Raw genomic sequence first — 23,237 nt, 5'->3', positions numbered from 1 at the left:
CCAGAAAAGTGCCTTTGGGGCCTTGCTTAAGTAAGGACTGCTCATAGCTTTTGAGGAACTATAACATCAGAAAGGAAAATGGCCAACTTTGAAAGAACAGAAACAAAAACCATCTAAAAGGTACTGATGGAGGTTTGTTCTGCTACTGATTTTTTTACTACGTGACTGTTTCAGTGTTTCACAAAAGGGCAGCATGGTTAAGGATGGAAGGATTCTGGAAGTCGTCCAATTCCTGGTCAAGCAGCACCACCTGGACCCAGTTGCCCAAGACCATGTCCAGGGCCATCCCTAGGATGGAGACTCCACCTCCTGTCTGGGCAGCCTGTGACAGTGTTTGGTCACCCTCACAATGAAATAATTCCGAGCACAGAAATAAGAAACTTATCTTGAAGTGACCATTACAGTATTCCACCAACGCAAAAGAGAGGCTGAAAGATTTGACATGATCATTGTCTGCCTGGGAAAGAGCACAGCAACAAGAAAGGGGGTCACAGTATTGCTGTGAGATTTTACCTGGGTACCCTCCCCAAGTCTGGACCTGATATTGCACACAAGTATGTAGAAGTGCTCCTGAGCCAGGGAAAAACACTGGATATAGTAGGGTTAATGATGCCTGTTACGTACTGTGTCTGGCCTTTTGTTAAACTGATCACTCAACACAAAGTGATCTCTTTTTTTTTTTTTAAAGAAAGACATTAATAAATGGTCTCAAGTGATGGGAGCGGACTTTGCAGAAGTTTGCAGATGCTCAGAGAGTTTTGGGAAACTTTTAATGGTGAAGTGTTTGGGTGCTGTAGAACACCTACTGAAGCTGGCTACTTGGAGATATCCTGGTGGCACCTACCTGAGTATCATGGTGCTACCTTTCTGGGCAGGAGGGAGGGCAGAAGCTGTCTGGGCTGCTCAAAGGGCCTTTGCTTTCTGGGAGTGAGAAGGTGTCTGCACAGATGCCTGAGGATGCACTAAGTTAATCTCTGTTAAACATTTGTAGTGCCTGATCAAAAGCTTTACAAGGAAGGAAGAAATAGTTCTGCATTTTGTTCAGAACCACATTGCCAGAAAGGTGACTAAGGTACCTGACAGCTGTTAGAAAATATGAAATTAATTCATATGAAATTGTGGTCTTGTGAAGTTGCAATTTCAGGGTACAGATGTTTTGCTTCCACCCATATTGTCAGGTAATAAAAATTTGAATGATCAGAAGGTTATAGTAGAGAAAATCAAAACAAAGGAAAAACACACATCTTTTTAGCCTGTGTGCTTTCCCCCTCCCTTTATGTTGGTTTCTGAGCCTTTAAGATATAACTGGGTCACTTTTTGCTTTTCTCGGAGTCCTCAAATTACAAAAAGCCCATTGATTTAAAAGGTATTTCCTCCTTAAACTTCTTTTTCTGGAGTAGTAGGCTTTGAGGTGCTCAAGTGATACACTAATTCCATGGGGGTTAAATTAAATACTGAGTGGGCTAAATGAAATCCTGTCTTACAGGTACACAACATTGCTTGTAGGCAAATATTTGTATATCTTTTTTCTTTGACATGGCCCTTACCAGCTAGATGAGTGTACTGTTATCCATGGTCAACCCACCAGTATAGTACAGGTATTGTAGGTTGTTTTGTATGTGATTTCTAATTTTTTTGAAAGATCCCTAAATAGTGAAGAGTACTTGAGTTAGTGATAATGCCTTCAGAAGTTCTCAGTGTCTCTTCAAAAAGGGTGTGCAAGTCCCATTTTTAAAATTACACTTTTTTTTTTTTTTGGATTTGAAGACATAATTTAGGTATCCAGTGTGGTAATAGTGAAGAAGTTCCTGATTTTTTTTTTAGGGGAGTGTAGTAATAATAATAATTGTAAACCTTGCTTTGACATCAGTAAGAACGTAATGTGTGCCATACTAAAAATAATCATGATAAATTCGCTCCTTTAAGTGCATGAACACAATCTGATATATTGTGCTGACTACTAGTGGCAGTATCAGCTAAAAAAGCTCAGAAGAATAAACATGGTTTTTATTAATTTAGAACTCATATGAGATTAATTCACTTCATCTGCTGCATAATTGTAATTATATACTGTTAGGATATTGACACTACACTACATCTTACATAAAAATGTGCATTATTTTCCTTGTTTTTAAGCAGTTGATTCACCTGCAAATTCATAAACTAATGTAACAGATTTCCCTGGAATAACCACTGTGTCTCTGGTTCCATACAGCAAATGCATTATACTGTTACAGGGAACTTTATAGCTGGGAATGTGGAGTTTACACTGGCTTCCATCTGTGGAACAGACCAAAACCTTTTCAAAGTCACCATGTTCTCTACCCAAGTAATTCAGAACATTTGGTGTCACTGGTTTTAAACATTGTTTACCATCTGTATCTTACTAATAATTTATTTTTGCAATAGATGTTATAAAAGAAAATGCAGTAGACCGTATTAAAGAGAAAAACACAAGCACGTGTGTGAATATCTTCTTAAGAACAGTCTACATTTCTTTTTACTGATGATTTTCAGTGTTTGAGGAAGGCTTGCAGGTTGGTGTGCCTGAAGACACTCGCTGGTGTGATATCCTAGATCTCATGTGACAGTCTTTCCTCAGGCTTTGCATCCCTATGACCTGAGCTGGTCCTGCTCTTTGAGACATTGCTGGTAACAGTGGCCCAGAGCTCCAGAGGTGGCTGAGAGGGGTAGACCTTCTCATGGTGCTGAAGGTACCCTGGTGCTCCAGAGTGCTCTGCACATTTGCAGAGTCTCTCTGTCCATGAAAATTTCTTTTCACGACTGGAGATTGATCACCTACTGGGCTTGTAGATTAATTTTATTAACAAGCACATACTGAATCATTAATTTTGACTTGTGGTTTATAAATAGTAAATGAATGAAAATGGGATTTAAAATTTAAAATAATGCTATGAAATATGAAAATCATGTTATTGTTTAAATAAGTGAGTAATTTGAGGAGACATTTTTTCAAAATTTTTTCAAGTTTTTTTTCTCTGATCTAAAAATCTAATTTATATATTTTGCATATAGTTTTTTTAGATGCTCAGTTGATAGTTTAAAGCTCTAAATTTTACACTGATGGTACAACTGCAGAAATTTTGTTTGTGCTTTAGGATGTAAAACCGGAAAAATAACAATTCTCAGATAGTCCTGCAAAATCACAATATCTGAGTGCAGGAATCATCATTTTTTGGCTGTGCAGGCATAGTGCTCATTAATGGGAGAAAAGGGAGAACAACCCACCTAGCAATCCACTAATGGGGCTTTGTAGCCTTTCTGTTTATCAAGAAACATCATGAATGACTTACTAGATTATGAAACTACTATGCAGAGAGTCATGGTCCTCTGGGCTTTTCCTAAAGAAGGAAGGGCATCTAGAGAATCTAGTGACTTGGGCCCTATAGCTAGGGATGGTGGTCAGAGGTTTCTTGAATTGTCAAAATCTGTGGAAATTGGGATAGTGTGTTTTGTTGCTTTGTTACAAAAATGCAAATTGTGAGCAAAAGTTGAAGTGCTCAAAATTCATGAAGAAAGAGAGGCAGGATAGCTTTGTGTGCCTTACTATTGAATTTCTTACAGTTTATTACAAATGTTTCCTGTATATCTGACGATGAATTGTTATGGACTGCAATTATGGTGTGGATGTCTGCTGTATTTTGATTTGAAATCCATAACACTGTAACAACAAAATGGTTTCTGATTTATGTATCTGGTTTAATTTTCAGTTGTGAAATAACATGAAGATGAGAGTTTTTTTTAAAGTTTGTAGAGGACTCTTATTTGCAAAAACACTTACTTTATATTCTGCCTTTTGATTTCTTCACCATTTCTTCCATTGATGTCAGTGGAAGCTTCGTGTCTTGTTTGTGTAGGTATCTAGACATGAGCATCTCCTACCACCACTGCAGTTGGCAGTTCTTTAAGCACTGAGCTCAAGGCTTGTATTCCCTGACAAATCTCATGGTGTATTGCTACTTTTAAAACACAGGTTGTGTAGTAGCAGCCCCTCAGTCGGGTGATGGCAACATGTGAATGTGAGCTCACTTCTTGAGGCCATTGGTCACGCTATTGATGGGGTTGGGCTTAAGGCACTGCAGGCTTAAACCATTACCATTCTGGGAATGATGCAGGCTGGAGTGTAATTTATTGACAGCTACGAGGCATTGTCTGTGACCAACTTGGCCAAAAAAGTTGCTTCTTAAAGTTCTCTTTTTGCACAAGGTGAGGTGATATAAGATACTGCTTTTTGCACAAGGTGAGAACATGGAATGGCGTTATAACATCTTATAAACCTGAAAATGTTGAGCCAAAACCCTAGGGTATGAATTTAAAAATAAATAAATAAATGAGTTTAAATCAGTGAACTAATTGATGCTCTATGATTGTTCTGGAGTATTTTTCCCACTTAGTGGTGATGAGATAAAATTTTGTTTAAGCAAAACATCATCAGTCCCTTCCTTTACCGGTTTTACTTACCAGGAATGAGGAAACTCTTGGATGTCTGGTTTTGGTTTTGTGTTTTTTAAGATTCCTACCAGTTTTTTCCTTGCTTTTCAAGATGGATAGGCTTCACTAAGTGGCAGTGTTGCCAGAGATCCCAGCTACTGAAGGAAGCAAATTAACATACAGTATGGTAATTTGTTTTCCCTGTCCTTCAGTCACAGTGAGGAGAGTCTAAATATTTCAGTGACTGAGACTTTGGATTCCCATTCCTTGCTACACAACAACAACAAAAGCTATTTATAGCAATAACAGTTAGCAGCGATACAGCAGCCTCAGACAGCTATAGGCAGCATCTCACAAATGTTAACTGCTTTTGCACTGAATGCCTCTGTGAAAACAAAGAGCACTGAGAAATAAAGATCAAAGCAAAACCAAAAGAAAGATTTTTTTATTGCTATGTTTTACTTTGCTGGCAGACCAGAGCAAAGGTTTTCTGAACATTTAAAAGATGAAAAAGGTGAAGAATCCCAGAAGCGATTTATCTTGAAGCGAGATAACTCTAGTATTGATAAAGAAGACAATCAGGTTGGTTCTCGGTTCGAGAGTTGCTGAAATTTGTTCTGTTTTTGAAGGTGGGCTGACTGATGTTATTGTTGTTCTTTTGTTGTTGCTCTCCTCCTCCCCTGCCCCTCCCCTCCTCCTTTGGCACACATCCCACTGTGGGTGGCACCGAGCCCCAGTGTGGCCGCTTCAGCCATGGCAGTGTGTGGGTTTGCATGGGTGGTTTGCTTGGCGCAGGAATTGCTGCATGCCCACGGGAGGGGGAATGCCAGTGGCTCTGGGCTGCGTGGAAGGCTGTGTCAGTCGCATTCCTCATTGTCTTGCCTAACTATGGCAGTTGTTACGCTCCCTGTAGCTTCCTTCTTCTGTTGTACACATTCAGAGTTCAGAGTTGGAGTTGTTATGGACCAGTGATGAACTGATGTAGCCCGAAAAGGAGAGAGGGAAAAAAAAGTGTAAAAAAAGAAAAAAGCCCCAAAGATGTGATAGTGATGCCAGGTTGATTTTTTTTTTAAACCAGCCTAAATTACATTTTGACCAAAAATAAATGAGGTCTGTCTTTTACTTCCCTTCCTCCTGCTGTGCCCTCACCACCTTTTACTGTCTGTGTAATTTACTTGCTTGTGCATGTACTGTGGCAGACGTTTTCCCTTGTGTTGCCTGTGCCATAACACTACCTTCAATTAGGTGAGCTTGATGATTAGGGGAGCACCAGGGAAATGTGTGTGTTTGTGCTGCCTTTAAAACGGGTGTTGTGCTGTTTCAATCCAGTGCAAGCTGTATATGTGGAATAGATTAAAAACAAAAAAAAAAAAATCTGAAACAGCTAAAAAAAAAATCGGATGTTATTCGCTTTTATGAGAAAAATCTCACAGGTAAGAGGACAGCATATGCTTTCTTTGCTAGGGCTATGTTTATGGAACAACCAACCAATGAGTCTCTTGTTGCCAATTTCTCTTCATGTCTTCAGTAAAGGACCTTTTTTTTTCTCCTTTTTTCACTCTTTTTTCCTTGACTTTCAGTTGTACATGGCAGCCTTGCCAGTTGTGCTGCATACAAGTTGGCTTTGAAAGCAAACCCCAAGCAATTTCATGGTGTGGTGACTGTGGGGACCACTAAAAGGAAAGCAGCATGACCTATCCCACCTGGTGCTGGGGTGCAGAGGGAGAAGGACTGGTCCTTGAAACCCATTTGTCAATGAAGCATTTCCCAATGGGGCTTGTCTCCTCACCTCCTTCCCTACGCACAGCCATTTCCCACACTGTGACTTAGCAAGAGGCAAAAATGGCCCTTCCTTTTCCAGCCAAACTTCAGTAGAGGGTTCCATACGATGTGAAAATGGTTAAAACTGTAGTGCTGAAAATCTGGGACTTCTCCTTGCACACACAGACTTAGTGGGTTTCTTCTAGGGTTTGCAGTTTAGCTCTTGCAGCCTAGTTGCCCTCTTTCTTCCTTAGTTTCTCAGGTAGTCCACCACTGCCTGCCCTCCTGCTCCTCACAGCTGGTAGGAGAACCAAGAAATGTTAGCAGTTGAGAACAATGGCACTTAGACCTGGGGTGAGAACACCAAGTTTTAGGGTGATGGGTCCACAAAAGTTGTGCAGAAAGCCTCCTTTTGGCCACCTGCTCGATGAACTCATGTGCAGTATTGAACTGGAAATCCTCAAGCGCCCAGTCTCGCAGGGTTCTTTGTGCAGGAACGACAGCTATCATTTTCGTGCTTCATTTGTTTAAGTGAACATTTTTTATTCTCAGCTGACAGTTACTTAATGGCAGTTTTTAACAGCTCAACTTATATAACCCTCCTGGTTTTCTTTCTGCTCAGCAAAACAGAATTCTTCCATTTAGAGATGACAGACGAAGTAAATCAATTGAAGAGAGAGAAGAGGAGTATCAGAGAGTGAGGGAGAGAATATTTGCACAAGATGTGAGTAGTTATTTTAATTGCCTCTTTAGTGCCATACCTTTGCCGGTAGTCAGAGAGTTTTGCCCCCCTCCTACGACACTGCAGCCGGACTTGCCCTGTGGAGCTGGAGGTGACAGGGAAAGCAGACTGGCACAGAGGGTCTCAGAGGAGCTTTAGAGGTGTGGAGGTTGGCTTCTAGAGAGTGAGGTGGTGAGAGTTTCAGGGAGAAGAGTAGAGGAAAGATCAGGCCCAGCATCTTGTCTGGGTAGTGCCTATCCTGTTTCTTTGAATGTTCATGTTCACATGGCGTAGGTTTATTTCCTTTTTCCTTCTGCTAGCCAAAGAACAGTGATTCAAGTGGGCACTCTCAATAATTTCAAATAGCTGTATTATTTTATATTTATTTCGCGGTGGATCAACTCTTTATAAGTGTCCTTCTGCAGAGACTCCCCATGGGTTTTTGTTTTTTTTGCCAATGCTGTAGCATCAAGACACTGAGAACAAAGAAAGGGTAGAGGCTAAACATGGAGTTGCATCATTCTTTTAAATGACTGATTAAAGAACTGTACTTCTACCATCAAGAAGAGTCAGTCATGCTGTTGGTGATTATATTCTGAAAGGAATAAAATGAAGCAGATGTTGAAATTCTTGCTCTTACCAGAAAAATCAGAACTTGCGTAGCAAGGTATACTGTGAAGGGAAATACTTAAATCTGAAACATCTTTGAGCAATACCTGATGTTCCTGAAAAAAAAAAAGAAGAAAATCACAAGTTCCTAAATTACTGTAGTGATGAGGTAATAAAAGGAGAAAAAAAGAAAAAATCAGCATTTTAATGTTTTGTTTCATATCTCAGTAGTAGTTCTGCCATTTAGGAAGAATATGGGAATAAATTCAATTAGAACTATTTTTGAAAATCATATTGGGCAGTGTCCTTTTAAATTAAACCTGTTCATATGTTACAGGCCTAATAGTACTATTAGGAATTGCACGTGTCCAAGTTGGGTTTTTTTGGCAGAATACACTGTATAGTTTTAAGGTGTGTGTTGTCCCACTTGCTTCTTAGTAAATAGCTAGCTACATCTAAATGTTTTTAGCTTCACTTTTTTCCTGGCTGAGATGATTCCAGTAAAAGCAGCGGCCCTTCGGTTTCTGTTTTGCTGTCAGCATGTTGGCCTGATGCAAATACTGTCCCAGGCCATACATGGTAGAATTGCCAAGTTGATCAACAGCTGCAAAAGCCACTTTGCAACAAGTTACTTATATGAAATATAAGATGTTTTGACACATTATAAAAGAGCTTGTTCAAAACCAAAAAAATCTTTGCGTTTTGATGCAGAATTCAGATGAGGCAAAATGCTAAAAATTACCAAATGGAAAGTTATTTTCAAGACAGTCTAGTTTCTATCACAAGCTGAAGCTAGAAATGCCAGGATGGGAAACAGAGGTGGCTGGAAAAGTGTGCTGAAAGTGGCTCTATAGTGCATTGCTGCTGTTACCTTTAGATATTTGAGTTCTAAAAACAGGCAAGTGGAGAGCGTTTGAATTGCCCACAGCAGGAGGGTGTTGTGGTTCATTGGGTTGGCATTTTCAAGTGGCAGGACCTAAGTAAAAGTGTGCTTTGTGGCAGACATTTTAAATGGAATTGGGAGGGAGCATTTTTAAAGATCAGCAATGTTAGATCTCTCCCTCTCTCTCTCATATCCACTCCTTTGCTCTCTCTCTCTGCTATGGCAGGTGTTAGTGAGCATTATAGTGCAATGAATTTCAGCAAGCTGTATGTTTAATGTCAAAGGCAATCTATGTTTTATCTGAGCTTTTTTAGCTGGAGCACCCCTTGCCAGATACAGGTCTTTTTAGGATGATGCCATTGGTTGTGGTGGTGGACAATGTATTTTCTCAATTTTAGGAAAGAGAAAAATGGCTTCCTGTTATAGATAGTCACTTACTGCATGTAAGATTGTGAAGTTTTAAGGCTCTCTGCAGTCATTAATTAATCTAATTTTCCCCAGGTTTGTGTGAGGTAGATACCTAAGCCTTGTTACTTTGAAAATTACAGATACAGAAAGAGAGTAAAAGATGGATTAATCATGTTGTATTTTTATTACCTCTATGTTGTTTACACTGCTGTAGTCAAGCCTTTATCAATGCCTTGCTTGTGAATCTTAGCAAATGGATCACAGATACATCACTTCTAATTAGAGTATGCATGAAGAGAGCTTGCATGGGAGGTCTTCAAAGCGCAGCCATGAAGGTCAAGAGTACTGCCCTAACTTGTTGCAACCAGCAGCAACCCCCCATCTAAAGATGTTTGAGGCACCCAAGCCCTTTAGATAACAGCCCAAGAGCCAGAACTTTAAACAAGGTTTATGAGGAAAAGGCAGTCCGGTTACAGGGGCAAAAAATTCCATGCATGTTTTGAGTGCTGTGAAAAATGTCTTAACCTGGACCCCATATAACAATATAAAGTTTGCCTGTCCTTCCTTTGATCTTGCAGAACTCCAGTGCACCAGATCTCTTAATTTCCAAGTGGGAAGGTTTTAGCAAAATAAGCATGTTCATGAGTAATGCCATTGCTATGAGAGTCCTTATGATGATTACTCTAGTATTAGTCAGTTTAAATTATATTTTCTGGCAAGTTTTCCATCTCCTCAGTTGGCTATCGCAAATTTTGACAAGGAGAACTGGAAGTCTGAATGACTTCTATCTCAGCAAGTGGCAGGGATTGGGAAGCATGTTAGATTGATATTTTAATAAAAGGATTGGTGAAGGAATAAATAGCTGATAAGTATGATCATTCCAGTTCACTGAAATAAGAACTACAAAGTGCACCTCAAATTTTTCAGGTTGCTAACAGTGTAAAAAAAAAAAAATAAAAGAAGACTGAGTTCTTTTATACTCAGAATTATTTTCAACGTTGTTTTTTTTTTTTTAATTGGAAAACTTATTTTATTGGAATCTTAGTTTTAAAACAATTTGTGAATTTTACAGCCAAGTACATTGGAGCAGAGGACCTGCACAGTCTGGGTCTTGCAAAGAAGTTCCTTGTCTGAACTGCTTTAGTTGTGTTTGGGAAGTTGAAAAGTTTTTGTCCAAGTAAGACAAAAAACAATACACAGGAATAAAAAAAGTTATTTCCCTGTATGTAGAGAATCCCAAGTGTGTGCATAAATAATACATGATGTTTGGCTTTTAAGCATGCAGAAAATTGATTGTAAAGACTAGCAATCAAATTACATGGGGGAAATTTCATTCTTCAAGGTTAGTGCAATATATAACCTCATGAGCCAGAGTCACACTAGGACCATTCGAGGTTCATAAATGTGTTCTCTGGGAATCATTCTGCATTCACTGAAAAATGCAGATGTTTTCTTACTTACACAAATGCTAGAATTGCCCATGGTACACATGGAAATTATTAAAGGAAAAACACCATGCTGTTTATTTTCTGTTGTCAACTGTAGTGGCTATTTTTCACCAGGGAGTGTATTCTAAAGAACCAGATCATTTAGGTACAGTAAGTCATGATTCCTCTAGTTAAGAAGACTCAGAGAATCTCTATCAGTCTCTGATTAAAGAGAAGAACAAAAGAAATACCTATAGACGTGGCTTCAGCCTGTTCTATCCCTCTAGTATGAAAAGATTAGGAAGAAGAGGGCTTAAAATTTATAAAAACAAATAAAAGGCACACCTCATGCTGGCCACCATAAACTTGTAGATACTAAAACTCCTGTACTGGTGTACAGAGACTTTCTTTGTGGCTACAGATCAAATAACAAGCATTAGCTGGAAGTCTGAGATCTATCACATTTTGCTAACTAGCATGAAAATTATTACCTAATAATACCTAACATGAAAATTATTACCTGGTGTCCACTGTCTGCATGTTAATAGTTATCTGTGTTTGCTAATGTAATTAAAAACAAGTGCAGCAACTCCCAGTATATCTAGTGGACTGGCAGAACTGATGCACATTTTCCAGTTCAGACTTTAAAAGGTTCTTGGAAGTTGGAAAAGTGAAATACTCATTTCATAAATAACAATTAGTCATACAGAGCATCCTAATGGAATTTTTGCACGCAGAGATTTCCAAGGACACTAACTTGTAGGTAATCTTACATAATTTTTGGTCTGGTAGGTTTGTTGCCAGTCTTTTAAAAGGGTAAAGAGTCAAGTGCTTTAAGGATCTTTTAGACAACATCTGTGCTGGGTTTTTAAGCTTTCCTGGTGCTTTAAATTGAGCACTGTTGATGCTATAAATCAGGAAAGTGAGTCCTGAACTTGTAGTAGCTAAATTTCTATTTAGAGCTGATTAGCCACTTGATTTTTAATAGTAAGAATAAAATAATAAAAAAGTGCCTGTCTTCTCTGCCTCTCAGCCTCACACGTGTACTGAGGAATAATTTCCAGGAGTTGGAAATGTGTTGGCACAGTGTGGCACCGTGCCAACATCATCAACCAAAAAGACAAATTATTATGGACTCTGTTTAAAGTCTGCAATACACTTGATGGTGGTTCCCATCAAGACGCTGAGGAGGAAGTAGACTTTTCTGCTTGCTTGATAAAATATAAATCCCAGATATTTATTCTGCTTTATGCCCCAGTCTCTTTAAAAACTTTAATAAAATAAAATAAATACAATCAAGTGCATTTCAGTCCCCTTTGCTTTTGTAACTTTGTGCATACACAGTCCAGTACTCTGGTCTAAGCAAAGGTTTTTCGGTAAGAGTAGCTTTGGAGTGTAACTGCACAGAAGTCAATGCACAGATGTCCATCATGAAGCTCCATGACCCCACAGCTGAGGTTGGACAAGCCCATGGGATGATTTCAGTATGCTTTTCTGAGGTTTTTTGCTTCAGCATAGTCAGACTATGCTGAATACTGCACATTTTTTAATGAAACCTGGTACCTGAGTAAGGTACCTAAAATGAGAGAAGACAGTATTGTAGTTGTACAAAAGATCCCACTGATTTGAGGTGAAACAGTTGGTATCTCCTCTTAGCCTGAGGTGGAACCCTAGGTCTGCTGTAGCTGGTAAGAATTTTGTTCCTGGCAATGGAGAACTTGTTCCTGATGTCCTGAGGCTTCGTGCTAAGGAGAAACATATTGCCCCTGATGCAGCCCAGTGCCTTGCAAATTTGGCAAGAGTGCAGGGTGGGAGCTCACCTGGAAAGCCCAGAGAACTGTCAAATGTTCCCTAATGTGGATTCTGAGTGGGTGAATTAAACTCTAATGAGAAACTGTAGTGCCATTTCAGGGATAAATTTCTTCGTTTTGTAGATTGATGGAGCAGCACTAGCTCTGGTGTTAAGGGAAAACTTTATCCAGGCATCAGCTGGAGCATTAAGAATGAGCAGGGTGTTGCTTTTGGTGTTGGCCAACACTCCTTTGAGTGGGTAATTAGCTCACCCTTTACAAAACAGAAACATCCAAAATCTGTGCCCATCCCATACTGTTAAAATTTGACAAAGTTAATGATGGCATTTTATTATTCTTTGGGCTGAGTCCTATTGCTACAGAAGTAATGGGCATGATCTCTGGTGTCCTTCCTTTACCTGCCTTTTGTTTAAATTCAGTGCAAGTGCTGACTGTTCTTTCTTCTGTACCCTCATCGAGATATAATCCAGTGACAGCTACGAGGCTTTTTGTGTAGTGAACATGAAATAGGAGGGAAATTAAAAAATCAAAGAGGGAGAATTATTAATGGGAAATTGAGCACAGCTTCATTTCTCTGCATAAAAAATTAAGTAATGCTGAAAGAATTATACACTTTCCCATAGGATTTATTTCTTCTGAGCCCTTCACCTTTTCTGGGATCTAAGTCCTCCAGCAGAGAGCCTTCTTGCTATGATTGTTGTTAATATTATTATTAAGAAGGTTATTATCATATATCTCAATATTCCCTCTCCAACCATAAAATGTGAAGTCACACACTATTTCTAAGTACTGCAGTATCTTCTCTCCCTTTGAGGAACTTTGTCAATTCTGCATGCTTTCCTTTTGTTTGTCCTTCCTACCTACAGCTCTGTGCTATCCTGCAGTTTTATTTTGAGGTGGTAGGCCAGACCAGTGGAACCTTACATTATGAAGGAAAAAGATTTTTCCCCTTCAAATTGCCAGTATTTTGCACATAGTGCCTTCTTCCAATCTCTTGACTGAGAAGTTTCAGTTTGTTTCCAAACTGAGACACCTCATTGGCAATGTGTTGTAATGCATGGGATTTATTTTACTGGCCTGACCTTATTCTTGACCTTCTTTCCCCTCTTGTCTTCTGCAAATGCAAGCGATGCATGAGTTGAAATCCCCTTAAGCCTGAGCAGGGGAGGTAATTCTAAAATCAAGGAAGAAATTGGAACAGCAGAGCATATCTAGAACGTCTGATACAATGCCTTTTTTATTTTTCAGTCAGTTTGCTCCCAGGAAAACCTTTTTGTGGAAAACAGGTAAAAAATAGCTTTATTTTGTGTGTGTGTGCGCTAAACATAGCTGTTTCTCTTAATTTTTTTGTCCATCTGTAGTTCTATAGTTGTTTATCCTAATGTGAAGACTGTTGAGCTAATGTGCAGTCTATATTATCTGCAGTGGTTTTGTGCTTTAAGAGGGGGTAATGGAGCTTGCCTTGCAGTATGGTGTCTGAGCAGATAAAGTATTACTGCTGCTTTCCTGGGGCTTTTACATTTCAGTTTAAAAAGCAGATTGTGGGAGAGAGGGGGATCACCTAAGCTTGCATTTCAAGTGACCATTCTGTCTCCCGAGTGCCTTTAGAATTTAACTTATTGATCTTTAAAAAGCACTCTAGCAGTGGCTGGATGATGGTATTTATGAAACACCAGACCTGGGTGTCTGTTTGTTTAGCCTGCTCTCCTGTGGGAGTGAGCAGCAGCATTGACATCACTGGTTGCTTGTGAAGGCTTAGAAGTTCCACACAAGTTCCTGCTTTACTGCTGCAGTGTAGTAATGAGCTGGTGATATTTGAGCTCACTTTGCATTACTGCATGATGGTTCTTGTGAATGTTATTTTTGTTATGTTAAATCCACTCAAAGCAAAAGGGGAGAGTAAACTGTGTTCGAGATCTACAAAATATGTAGTGTTGGCTCCATAACAGCCGTAAAGTAGTTTAACTGTTTTTAAAATCTTTAAAATTGTGCACCTTTATGGCAGATAAGGATTTTAACCAAAAAGGGGGGGAATTTAATTAGTGTTTGAGCAGTGCTGACCCAAGTCTGTCCTGCACAGGTTTAAAAACTGTTTGTCACCCCCTTGAATAAGGGGAGGCTCTCTCTCACAGTATTTTGTCCATCTTTACGTCTGTCATATACTTTTATGGGTGAAGTTGTTCCCATAGAAAATGACTCCACAGTAATGGTACAAACCAGCTTTTCCAATGGACATTTCTGTAAGTGGAATGAGGAAAGGCCCTCAGGAGATCATGACCACTGTCATCCAACCACCTTATGTTCTGAGGGCCAAGGGTATTTCCTCAGCTGCTGCTTCTGTGTTGTGACTATGGAGATATGTTTTATCAAAATAAATCAAAATTCTGACAGAGGAACCCATAAAGCAAAAAGCAGATGCTCTCATAAACTTGGTTTTCCCTCTCAGGGGAGATGGGGCAACAAAGATGACTCAGTTGTTCACACTTCCAAGTCAGCATGAAAGGCACTCAGAGGCTGCACTGGCAAGGGTAGGGTGGGTACCTTTATGGGATAAACCATGAACTGCATAGCCCGACCTCCCCTGGTTTATGCATTCAACCCCACGCCTGTGTGCAGGAGAATGTGGTCAGTTCTGGTATTTGCACACGGTTTGCTGTCCTTGAACCCGGGAGCTGACTGACCAGCCCACTGTGAGGATGCATACCCAAGTGGAGACCACTAAAAGGCCAGGCTGGAAATTGTACTGCCTGCACTGTCGCTGTTCTGAGGGAATTCAGCTGCATTCTGCAGAACACTGCTTTTTCTTGCTGCATGCCCTACAGCCTTTGATCAGGTGAAGCACTTGTACTTAGCTCTGTGCACATGAGCAATCCTGTTGATTGGCTATGTTGAAAGTTAGGTGTGTGTTTAAGTGCTTTGCCTTTCTTTTTTGTCAGAGGATCTGAGCATTTCTCTGAGCTGCAAAGACTTCCAGGTGACTTAGCAAGTACTTAAAATTACATATGCAGTATTTTGCTGGCTTGCATTTTTTATGTTCTTATTAGGTGATACTTTTATGAATTTTCCTTTGGATGTAGATGTATGGTTCCTTAGCTTCTGAGAATTACCTTTCTCAGTAACAGGAAATGTTAAATTGGCCCTCAGCCTTGCTGGAGGATGTTTCATATGTTCAGTTGTCTGTGTACAGCTTTGGGAGAGGGAGGAGAGGACATTTTTTTGCCTTGGTTCTTTAAACTGAATCTAGCACAAATTGAAAAAATGTATCTATGAATCAAATAAAACTTTACAGATCATATAAATTTGAATTACCATGTTTTTTAGCATAATCTCTTTTTATTTTTCAGTAGGCTGTTGGAAGACAGTAGCATATGCAATGACATGCATAAGAAAAGACAGCTGTTTAGGTTTGTATGAATTTTATTTAATATTTATTTCCCGGTGCATCCAACTTGTGATTCTAACTGTGTACTTGCCAAGGCACACCCTCACATGTGTGGGTATGTCAGTTTGCTGGTTGGAAAAGAGCATGGAGAACAGAGTTCTACCCCACTTTTCCTGTGTTCTCTGAATGAAGAGGTAACAACAGCACCCTTTTCTTTGGGTCACTGCCTCAGGAACTACATGAGATTTTCAGCTGCCTAGCTGCTCAGCCTATTACTATTTGGGAGAGACTGGAGAGACTCCATTTTTCCTGGAGCATCAATGACAGGCACGTTTCATAGACTAGTGCCCAGACTGACCTTTTTTCCTTTTGTTGGTTTGTTAAAAGCTGAAGTAAAAGTACATTGAAGCAAAACTGATTGAAGTTCCCTTATCTGAAGTATCTGTGTTTTGAAACTTTTTTCTGTTAACTTTGTCTTCTCAACTCCAATTCCTTCCACACATTCAGATTCATCCCATATCCCAAAGAGCATCCTAGGCCAACAGAAAATCAGTAAAAGTCAGTCCCTATTTTCACGGAGAGCAGTTCTACCAGTTGACACACTGAATCAATGGAAGTCTGAATCTGGTGGTTGCAGTGTTCTGAGAGTTTTAGAAATGTTGTCTTCTCCCACCACGAGCTCTCACATGTTCAGTTCAGATCAACCAGGCTGCTTTAAGAGTCAGTCAGCTGCCAAAAGTCTTAAGCAGAGGAGGCAAAAGGAATGGATGCTTTCAGAAGTGTGCCCTTCATCTGTTAAGGCACGTGGACAGCAAGGCAGATATTCACTAGGTGTCTGTGTGCACTGGGGTTTGCATATGTCACTTCAAACCTATATCATTTACATTACATATTTTTTCACTGTGAGGAGAAATGGATGTGTGAGGAGAAAATTTGATGTGTGGTTGCTGAGTCTGCATGTCATCACAGCAGCCAGAGAGGAGATGGAGAGATTGCACCAGATAAGGAACAGTGCTGGAGCATCTGCTTCTGCACCCTATGACCACAGGCAGCAGGCAAAAAAATTTCTTCTTGCTTTGGGTTAGCCTTGATGACCTGAGAATATTGAACTGGGCATGCAGGACTTAGGAGGTGTCTACACAAACTCTCTTAATAGCTAATGTCTGTTTGAGTTTGGGGACTCAAACAGACATTTAAGAATTTTTTTTGTAACCCAAAGCCACAGATAACAGGAATGCAATAGCAATCTGTTTCTCTCCCTCTTTTTTCACTAGCACATAAATAGAAGAGAATTGTTAATTTCTAAGCACAAGAGTACAAAAGAATCTGTAAATAATATTCTTTGGGTTTTTTTCTTTCCAAATACATCTTAAACAATGATTTATTTTTCAAATCTTTTCCCTTTTTTTTGTGTTGTTGGCTTCTGTGCTGCTTGTCTTCATGCCTTCCCACTGTGTGGGTCTAACAAAGGTCAACAGTTTTATACTGCTGATTACATGCTGATCACACTGAGAGAGGCTCTGTACAGGTGAGAAATGCAACAGCCTGATCCCATCTTTGACATGTACTGGCTCCTTCATGTCCCAAGTGACACAACACAGCAGGTTCTCCAAATAAAAAGCAGGAACCAAGTTTACAAGGAAGAAGAGGACCAAAAAAAAATTAAATAGATACAGTCCCATCCTTTTAATTTTTAGAAAGAACTTTGAGCCTGCAAGCTATTATACTGTAATATACAACAGAGGAGTGGAAAATGTATTTTAAAATCCTTCCAAATAGAGTGTTATGAGCATCACTTAGCATAACAGTCATGGTGCACTAAGACATGGGTAGGCATTTTGGTCCTGTCATTGTAGCAGTACAGTGCAAGTAGTTTACCATAAATAAGCCAAATTCTGCTCCAAATTTTGATCACCGGATTGACTGTGTTATTGCTCACAGCACAGTGCTCTGCAACTGTTCAAGGACAGGCTGCCTCTACCCAGGAAATTTCATTATTAGTCTATGCAGAGGGGAAACAAAGTAAACTGACTTGTGGGTCTCTAAGTGAAGCGTTATCAGTCAAGAGATTGGGGTCACACTGAGAGGACACATGTTTAGGCAAGGCTTTGGATGACCTCACAGAGCTGATAATGACTGGGAGCAAGCTGCAATAGAAATAAGGATATGAACACAAAGATAGAGTGCAGGTGAAATTGGTGAGAGAAACATTACAGGGGATGGACAGCAAAGTGAGAAGTGGTGAGGGGGCTTGCTGAGAGAAGAGAACACTCAGTGGGCAACAGAAATGCTGCATCAGTGCTGCATAATACTGCTGTGTCAGCCCCATCTGGTGAAGTGCTCTGAGGAGGTATCAAAAGGGGAGGGTGGTAAGTGCCATAAAAAGTGCATGTAAAAAGGTTGTAGCAGTGTTTACATGCTGAAGACAGATAAGTTTGGGGGTCAAATCCCATTTCAGACCTGCTTTTGTAAAGGCAGAGTATTTCCTTTTTCTTTATTAGGGTTGCTGCAGGGTGCCTGAAGATAGACTTTGCCTTTACATGGTTTTATTTGTGTATAAATCTTTGTTTCATGATATCTGTAGGGGTAACAGAGACAGCATTGGGAAGACATCTGGCAGTCGACAGAGCAGTACAGAGAATGAATTGAAGTGGGCAGACCACCAGAGGCCATGGAGCAGCACAGACTCGGACAGCTCAAATCGAAATTTGAAGCCAGCCATAACAAAAACAGCCAGTTTTGGTGGGATAACCGTCCTGACAAGAGGAGATAGCTCATCAAGCAACAGAAGTACCGGCAAACTGTCTAAAACAGGTAGCTAGTACTGTATTGGGTTCAGAGTGCTTCTTGTTGTGTGGTGATAAACGGCTGTGCCGGTGCTTGTCTGAGTATGGTCTGTCACACAATGGTTTGGGTTGGAAGGGACCTTCAGAGACCAGGTAGTCTGTCCCTCATGGTTGGACCAGAAAATACATAAACAGTTGTGTTTCCTGTGTACAGGAGAATGTATGTCCCTCTGTGGATGCTAGTATCTGGGTACCTGCTCCTGACTTTTTAGAAATCAAGAACATAATGCAGTGCATGAGGTTTGCAAATCACAGGAGAGGTAGGCTTTCCCCGGCATATAGTATGTACACACCATACACAAACTGCCCTTATAGCCTGAAAAGGTGATACTCCTTTCAGAGAAAGTACAGATTTTACCTTTTTCTTAATCTTAATATTTTTGAGTTCTGAATAATTAAATGTCAGATGCCTGAGGAGAAATACAAGAACATTTTGTTGTCCTTGCTGAAGTGTTCCCATCTGTATTTTGGAGTACAGCCTCTGCCTTGGCAGTTGCAGTTGAGGCTGTGGTGGACTCACAGAGGTCCCACAATCTCCCCATTTTCTTGTTTAGTCCCCATTAAACAAAAATATCCTTTGAGGAGTCTATGAATCTGGCAGGAATTCTGCATTTTTTTGCATTAACTTTATGAATACATTAACATATGAGTGAGTCACAGGGTCTGGATGTAAGTAATTTCAAGCTATGCCATTAAGCTATTCTATTATACTTTAGGTTGAAAGTGCATAATAAATAATGAGGCCATCAGATGATTCCATCAGATTAGTTCATTTGATACCTATAGTACAGGACAGAGGGTAATCAATATGTAGCACTTAGTGCTCTTTCAGCTTGAGAGTGTTTTATGGATGGTACTTAATTTACACTCAATTTATCAAACCTGACTTGGTCAGATTTCAGTCCTGTCCCCCAAATTTTACAGTAGCTTTTGTTTGGTTCAGGATGCTGGGGAATGGAGTTTTTAGAATAAATTTTAAAAGTCATTGAAATAGTAATTACATTTTAGATCTCTGGAGGCTGAACATATTTTAAAATTTTAGACAATCACAGACACTTGAGTTGAAAAGATCTTTAAGGTTTTCAAGTCCAACCATTAATATAACACGGTCAAGTGCACCCCTAAATCATGCTCCCAAGGGTCACACTTATATGTGTTTTACATATCTGCAGGGATGGTGACTCAGCCATCCCTGGACAATCTGTTACAATGCTTGACAATTTTTTCACTGAAGAAATTTTTTCCTAGTATCCAGCCTAAACATCCCCTCTAGAAACTTGAGGCCATTACCTCTCATCCTGTCACTTTTTCCTGGAAGAAGAGAACGACCCCTACCTTGCTACAACCTCCTTTAAGGTAGTTGTAGGGAACAAAAAGAAATCTGAGCCTCTGAGACAGTTCTCTCAGCCACTCCTCATCAGACTTGTGCTGTAGACCCATCACCAGCTCCATTGCCCTTCCCTGGACATGCTCCAAGCACCCCAGTGTCTTTCCTATAGTGAGGGATCCAGAACTGAACACAGGATTCAAGGTGTGGCCTCATCAGTGCGGAGTACAGGGGCACAATCACCGCCCTGGTCCTGCTGGCCACACTACTGCTGATAGAGGCCAGGATGGCATTGGCCTTCTTGGCGACTATGCTGGCCCACTGGCTGATGACCAACACCCTCAGGTACTTTTCCACTGGCCATACTTTCCCAAACCTGTAGCACTGTGTGGGGTTATTGTGACCCAAGGGCAGGATCTGGCACTTTGTCTCATTGAATAACAAAATTAGCCTCAACCCATTGTCCAGCTTGTCCAGATCCTTCTGTAAAGCCTTTTTGCCCTCCTGCAGATCAACACTCTCTCCCAGCTTGGTATCATCTGAAAACTTCCTGAGAGGACACATTTGATCCCTTGTCTAGATCATGGATGAAGACATTAAACAGCACTGGCCCTGGGGAACACCACTTGTGATCAGCTTCAGACTGTGTGTAACTCCATTCACCCCCACTCTGGACCTGGCCATCAGCCAGGGTGAACTGTACACTCATCTGTGTGATGAGCAGATAGATTTTCCAGGAGAGTGCTGTGAAAAAGTGTTGGAAAATGGCTTTTCTGAAGTCCAGGTAGATAACAACCATAGCCTTTCCTTCATCCATTAAGTGGGTCACCTTGTCATAGGAGATTGGGTCAGTTAAGTAGGACCTGCCTTTCAAAAACTCATGTTGGCTGGGCCCTTTTTCCTGGTTGTCCTGTTGTACAGGACAACATAATGGCACTGAAGAAGATGATCTTCTCTGTAAGTTCTCTCACACCAAAGTTGGACTGACGGGCCTTTAGTTCTTCACATGCTCCTTGCAGCTTTTCTTGTGGATGAGCGTCACGTTTCCTAGCCTCCACTCAACTGGAACATCCCACTGGGACTGCTAATGGATGATGAAAAAGGGCTCAGTGAGCACTTTCACCCTCCCTCAGAAGTCTTGGGTGGATCCCATCTGACTTCACAGACTTGTGTGGGTCTAAGTGGTGGAGTACATCACTGACTTTGTCCTTGGGTTTTGGGGGCCTTTTTCTGCTCCTGTCTCTGTCTTCTGGCTCTGGGGACTGGGTACTCAGAGAACAGTCTGGATATTAGACTGAAGCAAAGAAGGCATTAAGTACCTCAGCCTTTTTCTCAATCTTTGTGTCTGTGTTTCCTGCTCAAGCTGATAAAGGATGGAGATCATATTTAGCCTTCCTTTTGTTGCTAGTATGTTTATAAAAATTTTTTTTTTTCCTTTTACAGCAGTAGCAAGATTAAGTTCTAGCTGAGCTTTGTCTTTTCTAATTTTCTCCCTGCATAACCATTTCTTTTCCTGAGCCAGGGTGGCCATGTTCCATGCTGGCTTGTCTTTTAGCACATGGTTGCAACCTGCTTCTGTGCCTTTAAGATGTCCTTCTCTATTCAGCCTTTCTGAACCCCTTCGTCCTTCAGGACTGCCTCCCAAGGCCAAAGTCTCCCTCTGGAAGTCCAGGGCAGTCAATCTGCAGACCCCTCTCCCTACTTCCCTGAGAATTGAAAACTGTCTTTTTTGTGATCACTGTGCCAAGTAAAACCTCCAACCATGACATCACCCACAAGTCCTTCTCTGTTCACAAAAACAGACCCAGTGGGGCATCTTCCCTAGCTGGGTACCTCACCAGCTGTGCCTGGAAGTTATCTTCCACACATTCCAAGAACCTCTTCCATTGTTTCCTCACTGCAGTGTCATATTTCCAGAAATCAGCTGGTAAGTCAAAGTCGTGTGCAAGAACAAGGGCCAGTGATTATGAGACTTCTCCCTGCTTATAGAATATTGCATCTGCTTCTTCATATTGTCTGGGTGGTCTATAACAACCTCCCACCATGACATCTGCTTTGCCGGCATTTTCTCTGATTTCTACCCATAAACACACAACTCTTTCATCACCACTGTCAAGCTCTTAGACAATCAAAACACTCTCTAACATACAAGGCATATCCTTCCTTGTGTGTGCCTTCAGAGGCATTCCCAGCCATCCACTGCAGCCCCTCCCCTTGTGCAATGTGATGGTACCATGGTACCATGTGATGGTAGCTGTGTCACAGCTGTCCTGTGGTGCAGTTACTTCCAGCTCCTCCTGTTTTTTACCCTTGCTATGTGCATTGTACGGATGCCCTTAAATTGAGTTACTGTCAATTGAGTCCTCCTTTTTGTGGGAACAAGCTGTAATTTCTAGTGATCATTCTCAGGCACTTCTTTCATTTCTAACACATCAGTAACCTTTGTGTCTTCACTGCCACATGCATCTCCATCCCCTGCCTCCACTGGGATGTCAGACTGAAGAACGTCACTAGCACACCATCCCACTGGCATGCTGCATTGCATCCCTTTCCCTTTTCAAATCTAATTTAAAGGCCTGATAACTCCTCTGCAAAGATACTTTTCCTCCTTTGAGACAGGTGTACCCTGTCTGTCACCAACTGGCTTGGTGTTCTGTAAACCAACCCATGGTTAAAACCCCAAAAGTTCTGTCAATGACACCAGGCTCAGAGTCTGTTCTTAATCTGCTGGCTCTTCCTGCATCAGTCCCTGCAAGTGGAAGGGCAGAAGAGAGCACTACTTTTTCTCCTGATCCCTTAAGCAATCGTCCCAAGGCCTTGAAGTCTCTGGATTGCCCATGGACTTCTTGTTGGAGCTGCATTGCTGCCTAACTGAAAAATCAGTAATGAGAGCTGTATCAGAGTAAAAGATTTCTTTTCACATCTTTAACTCAGGCACCGAGGAGGCAGCAGACAACCACAAGAAGTGAGTCTAATCAGCATATTGGGCCTTCTGTTCCCTTCAGAAGTGAGTGTCCCATGCCCACGACCCATCCTTTTTTCTATATGGAAGTAATTTTGATGCAGGGAGCAGTCTGAAGTAACCTCCAAGCAAGTGAATTGCCATCCTTGCTGTTGTTTGGTTCCACTTGCAGAGCCTCACATCTGTTATCCCAGGGCACCTGGGACAGTGAGATAATCACACAGGAGACCTGCCTGCTGTGCTGGGCAGGAACTTGTTGCCATTGCCCCCTGTCCCTTCATCCCTGTGTTCAGCCAGGTGGAGAGATGACAGAATCCTCCCTATCACATGTTCTGTCTGCCTATGGGATCTGCCCCAGGGAAGGCAAGGTGCAATTTCAGCGTGTATGTAATTTTGAAACTAAACTCTAGTGTATTTTTTATTTGAACATAGACTAGATAGGCTATACAGTGGGGCTTGAAGTATGGAATAGACCATGGTTTCATTTCCAGATTTCTTTGCCTCCTGTGAATATTTGAATAGCATCAGAACTGAATTTGATGTACAAGAATTAGGGATGAGGCACAGGCTCCTGCTATACTTTTTTTTGTATCATTCTTAAGTAGAGTGCAGGTAAATGTATTTCTCTGTAGCACTGTGTTGCAGACG

At 40.9% G+C, this 23,237-nt stretch overlaps 1 protein-coding gene across 39 annotated transcripts in view; it reads left to right on the top strand.

The window, feature by feature from the left end:
* Positions 1-23,237, top strand: part of ARPP21 (cAMP regulated phosphoprotein 21) — a 372,912-nt gene that overhangs the window by 290,845 nt on the left and 58,830 nt on the right. For 20 of the 39 annotated variants that reach the window (XM_072925860.1, XM_072925880.1, XM_072925867.1 and 17 more), the window contains 5 exons: positions 4,926-5,034; positions 6,836-6,937; positions 13,321-13,358; positions 15,417-15,476; positions 18,039-18,271. In XM_072925860.1, the coding sequence (XP_072781961.1) occupies positions 4,926-5,034; positions 6,836-6,937; positions 13,321-13,358; positions 15,417-15,476; positions 18,039-18,271 (542 nt within the window). The remainder of the gene's footprint in view (positions 1-4,925; positions 5,035-6,835; positions 6,938-13,320; positions 13,359-15,416; positions 15,477-18,038; positions 18,272-23,237) is intronic. The other 19 variants (XM_030267005.4, XM_030267008.4, XM_072925874.1 and 16 more) reach the window with 9 other exon arrangements.

This window comes from Taeniopygia guttata, chromosome 2 (assembly GCF_048771995.1).
Source record: "Taeniopygia guttata chromosome 2, bTaeGut7.mat, whole genome shotgun sequence".
NCBI lineage: Eukaryota > Metazoa > Chordata > Aves > Passeriformes > Estrildidae > Taeniopygia > Taeniopygia guttata.
Note: the sequence above shows the minus strand (reverse complement) of the source record. Positions and strands in the feature narration are given on the sequence as shown.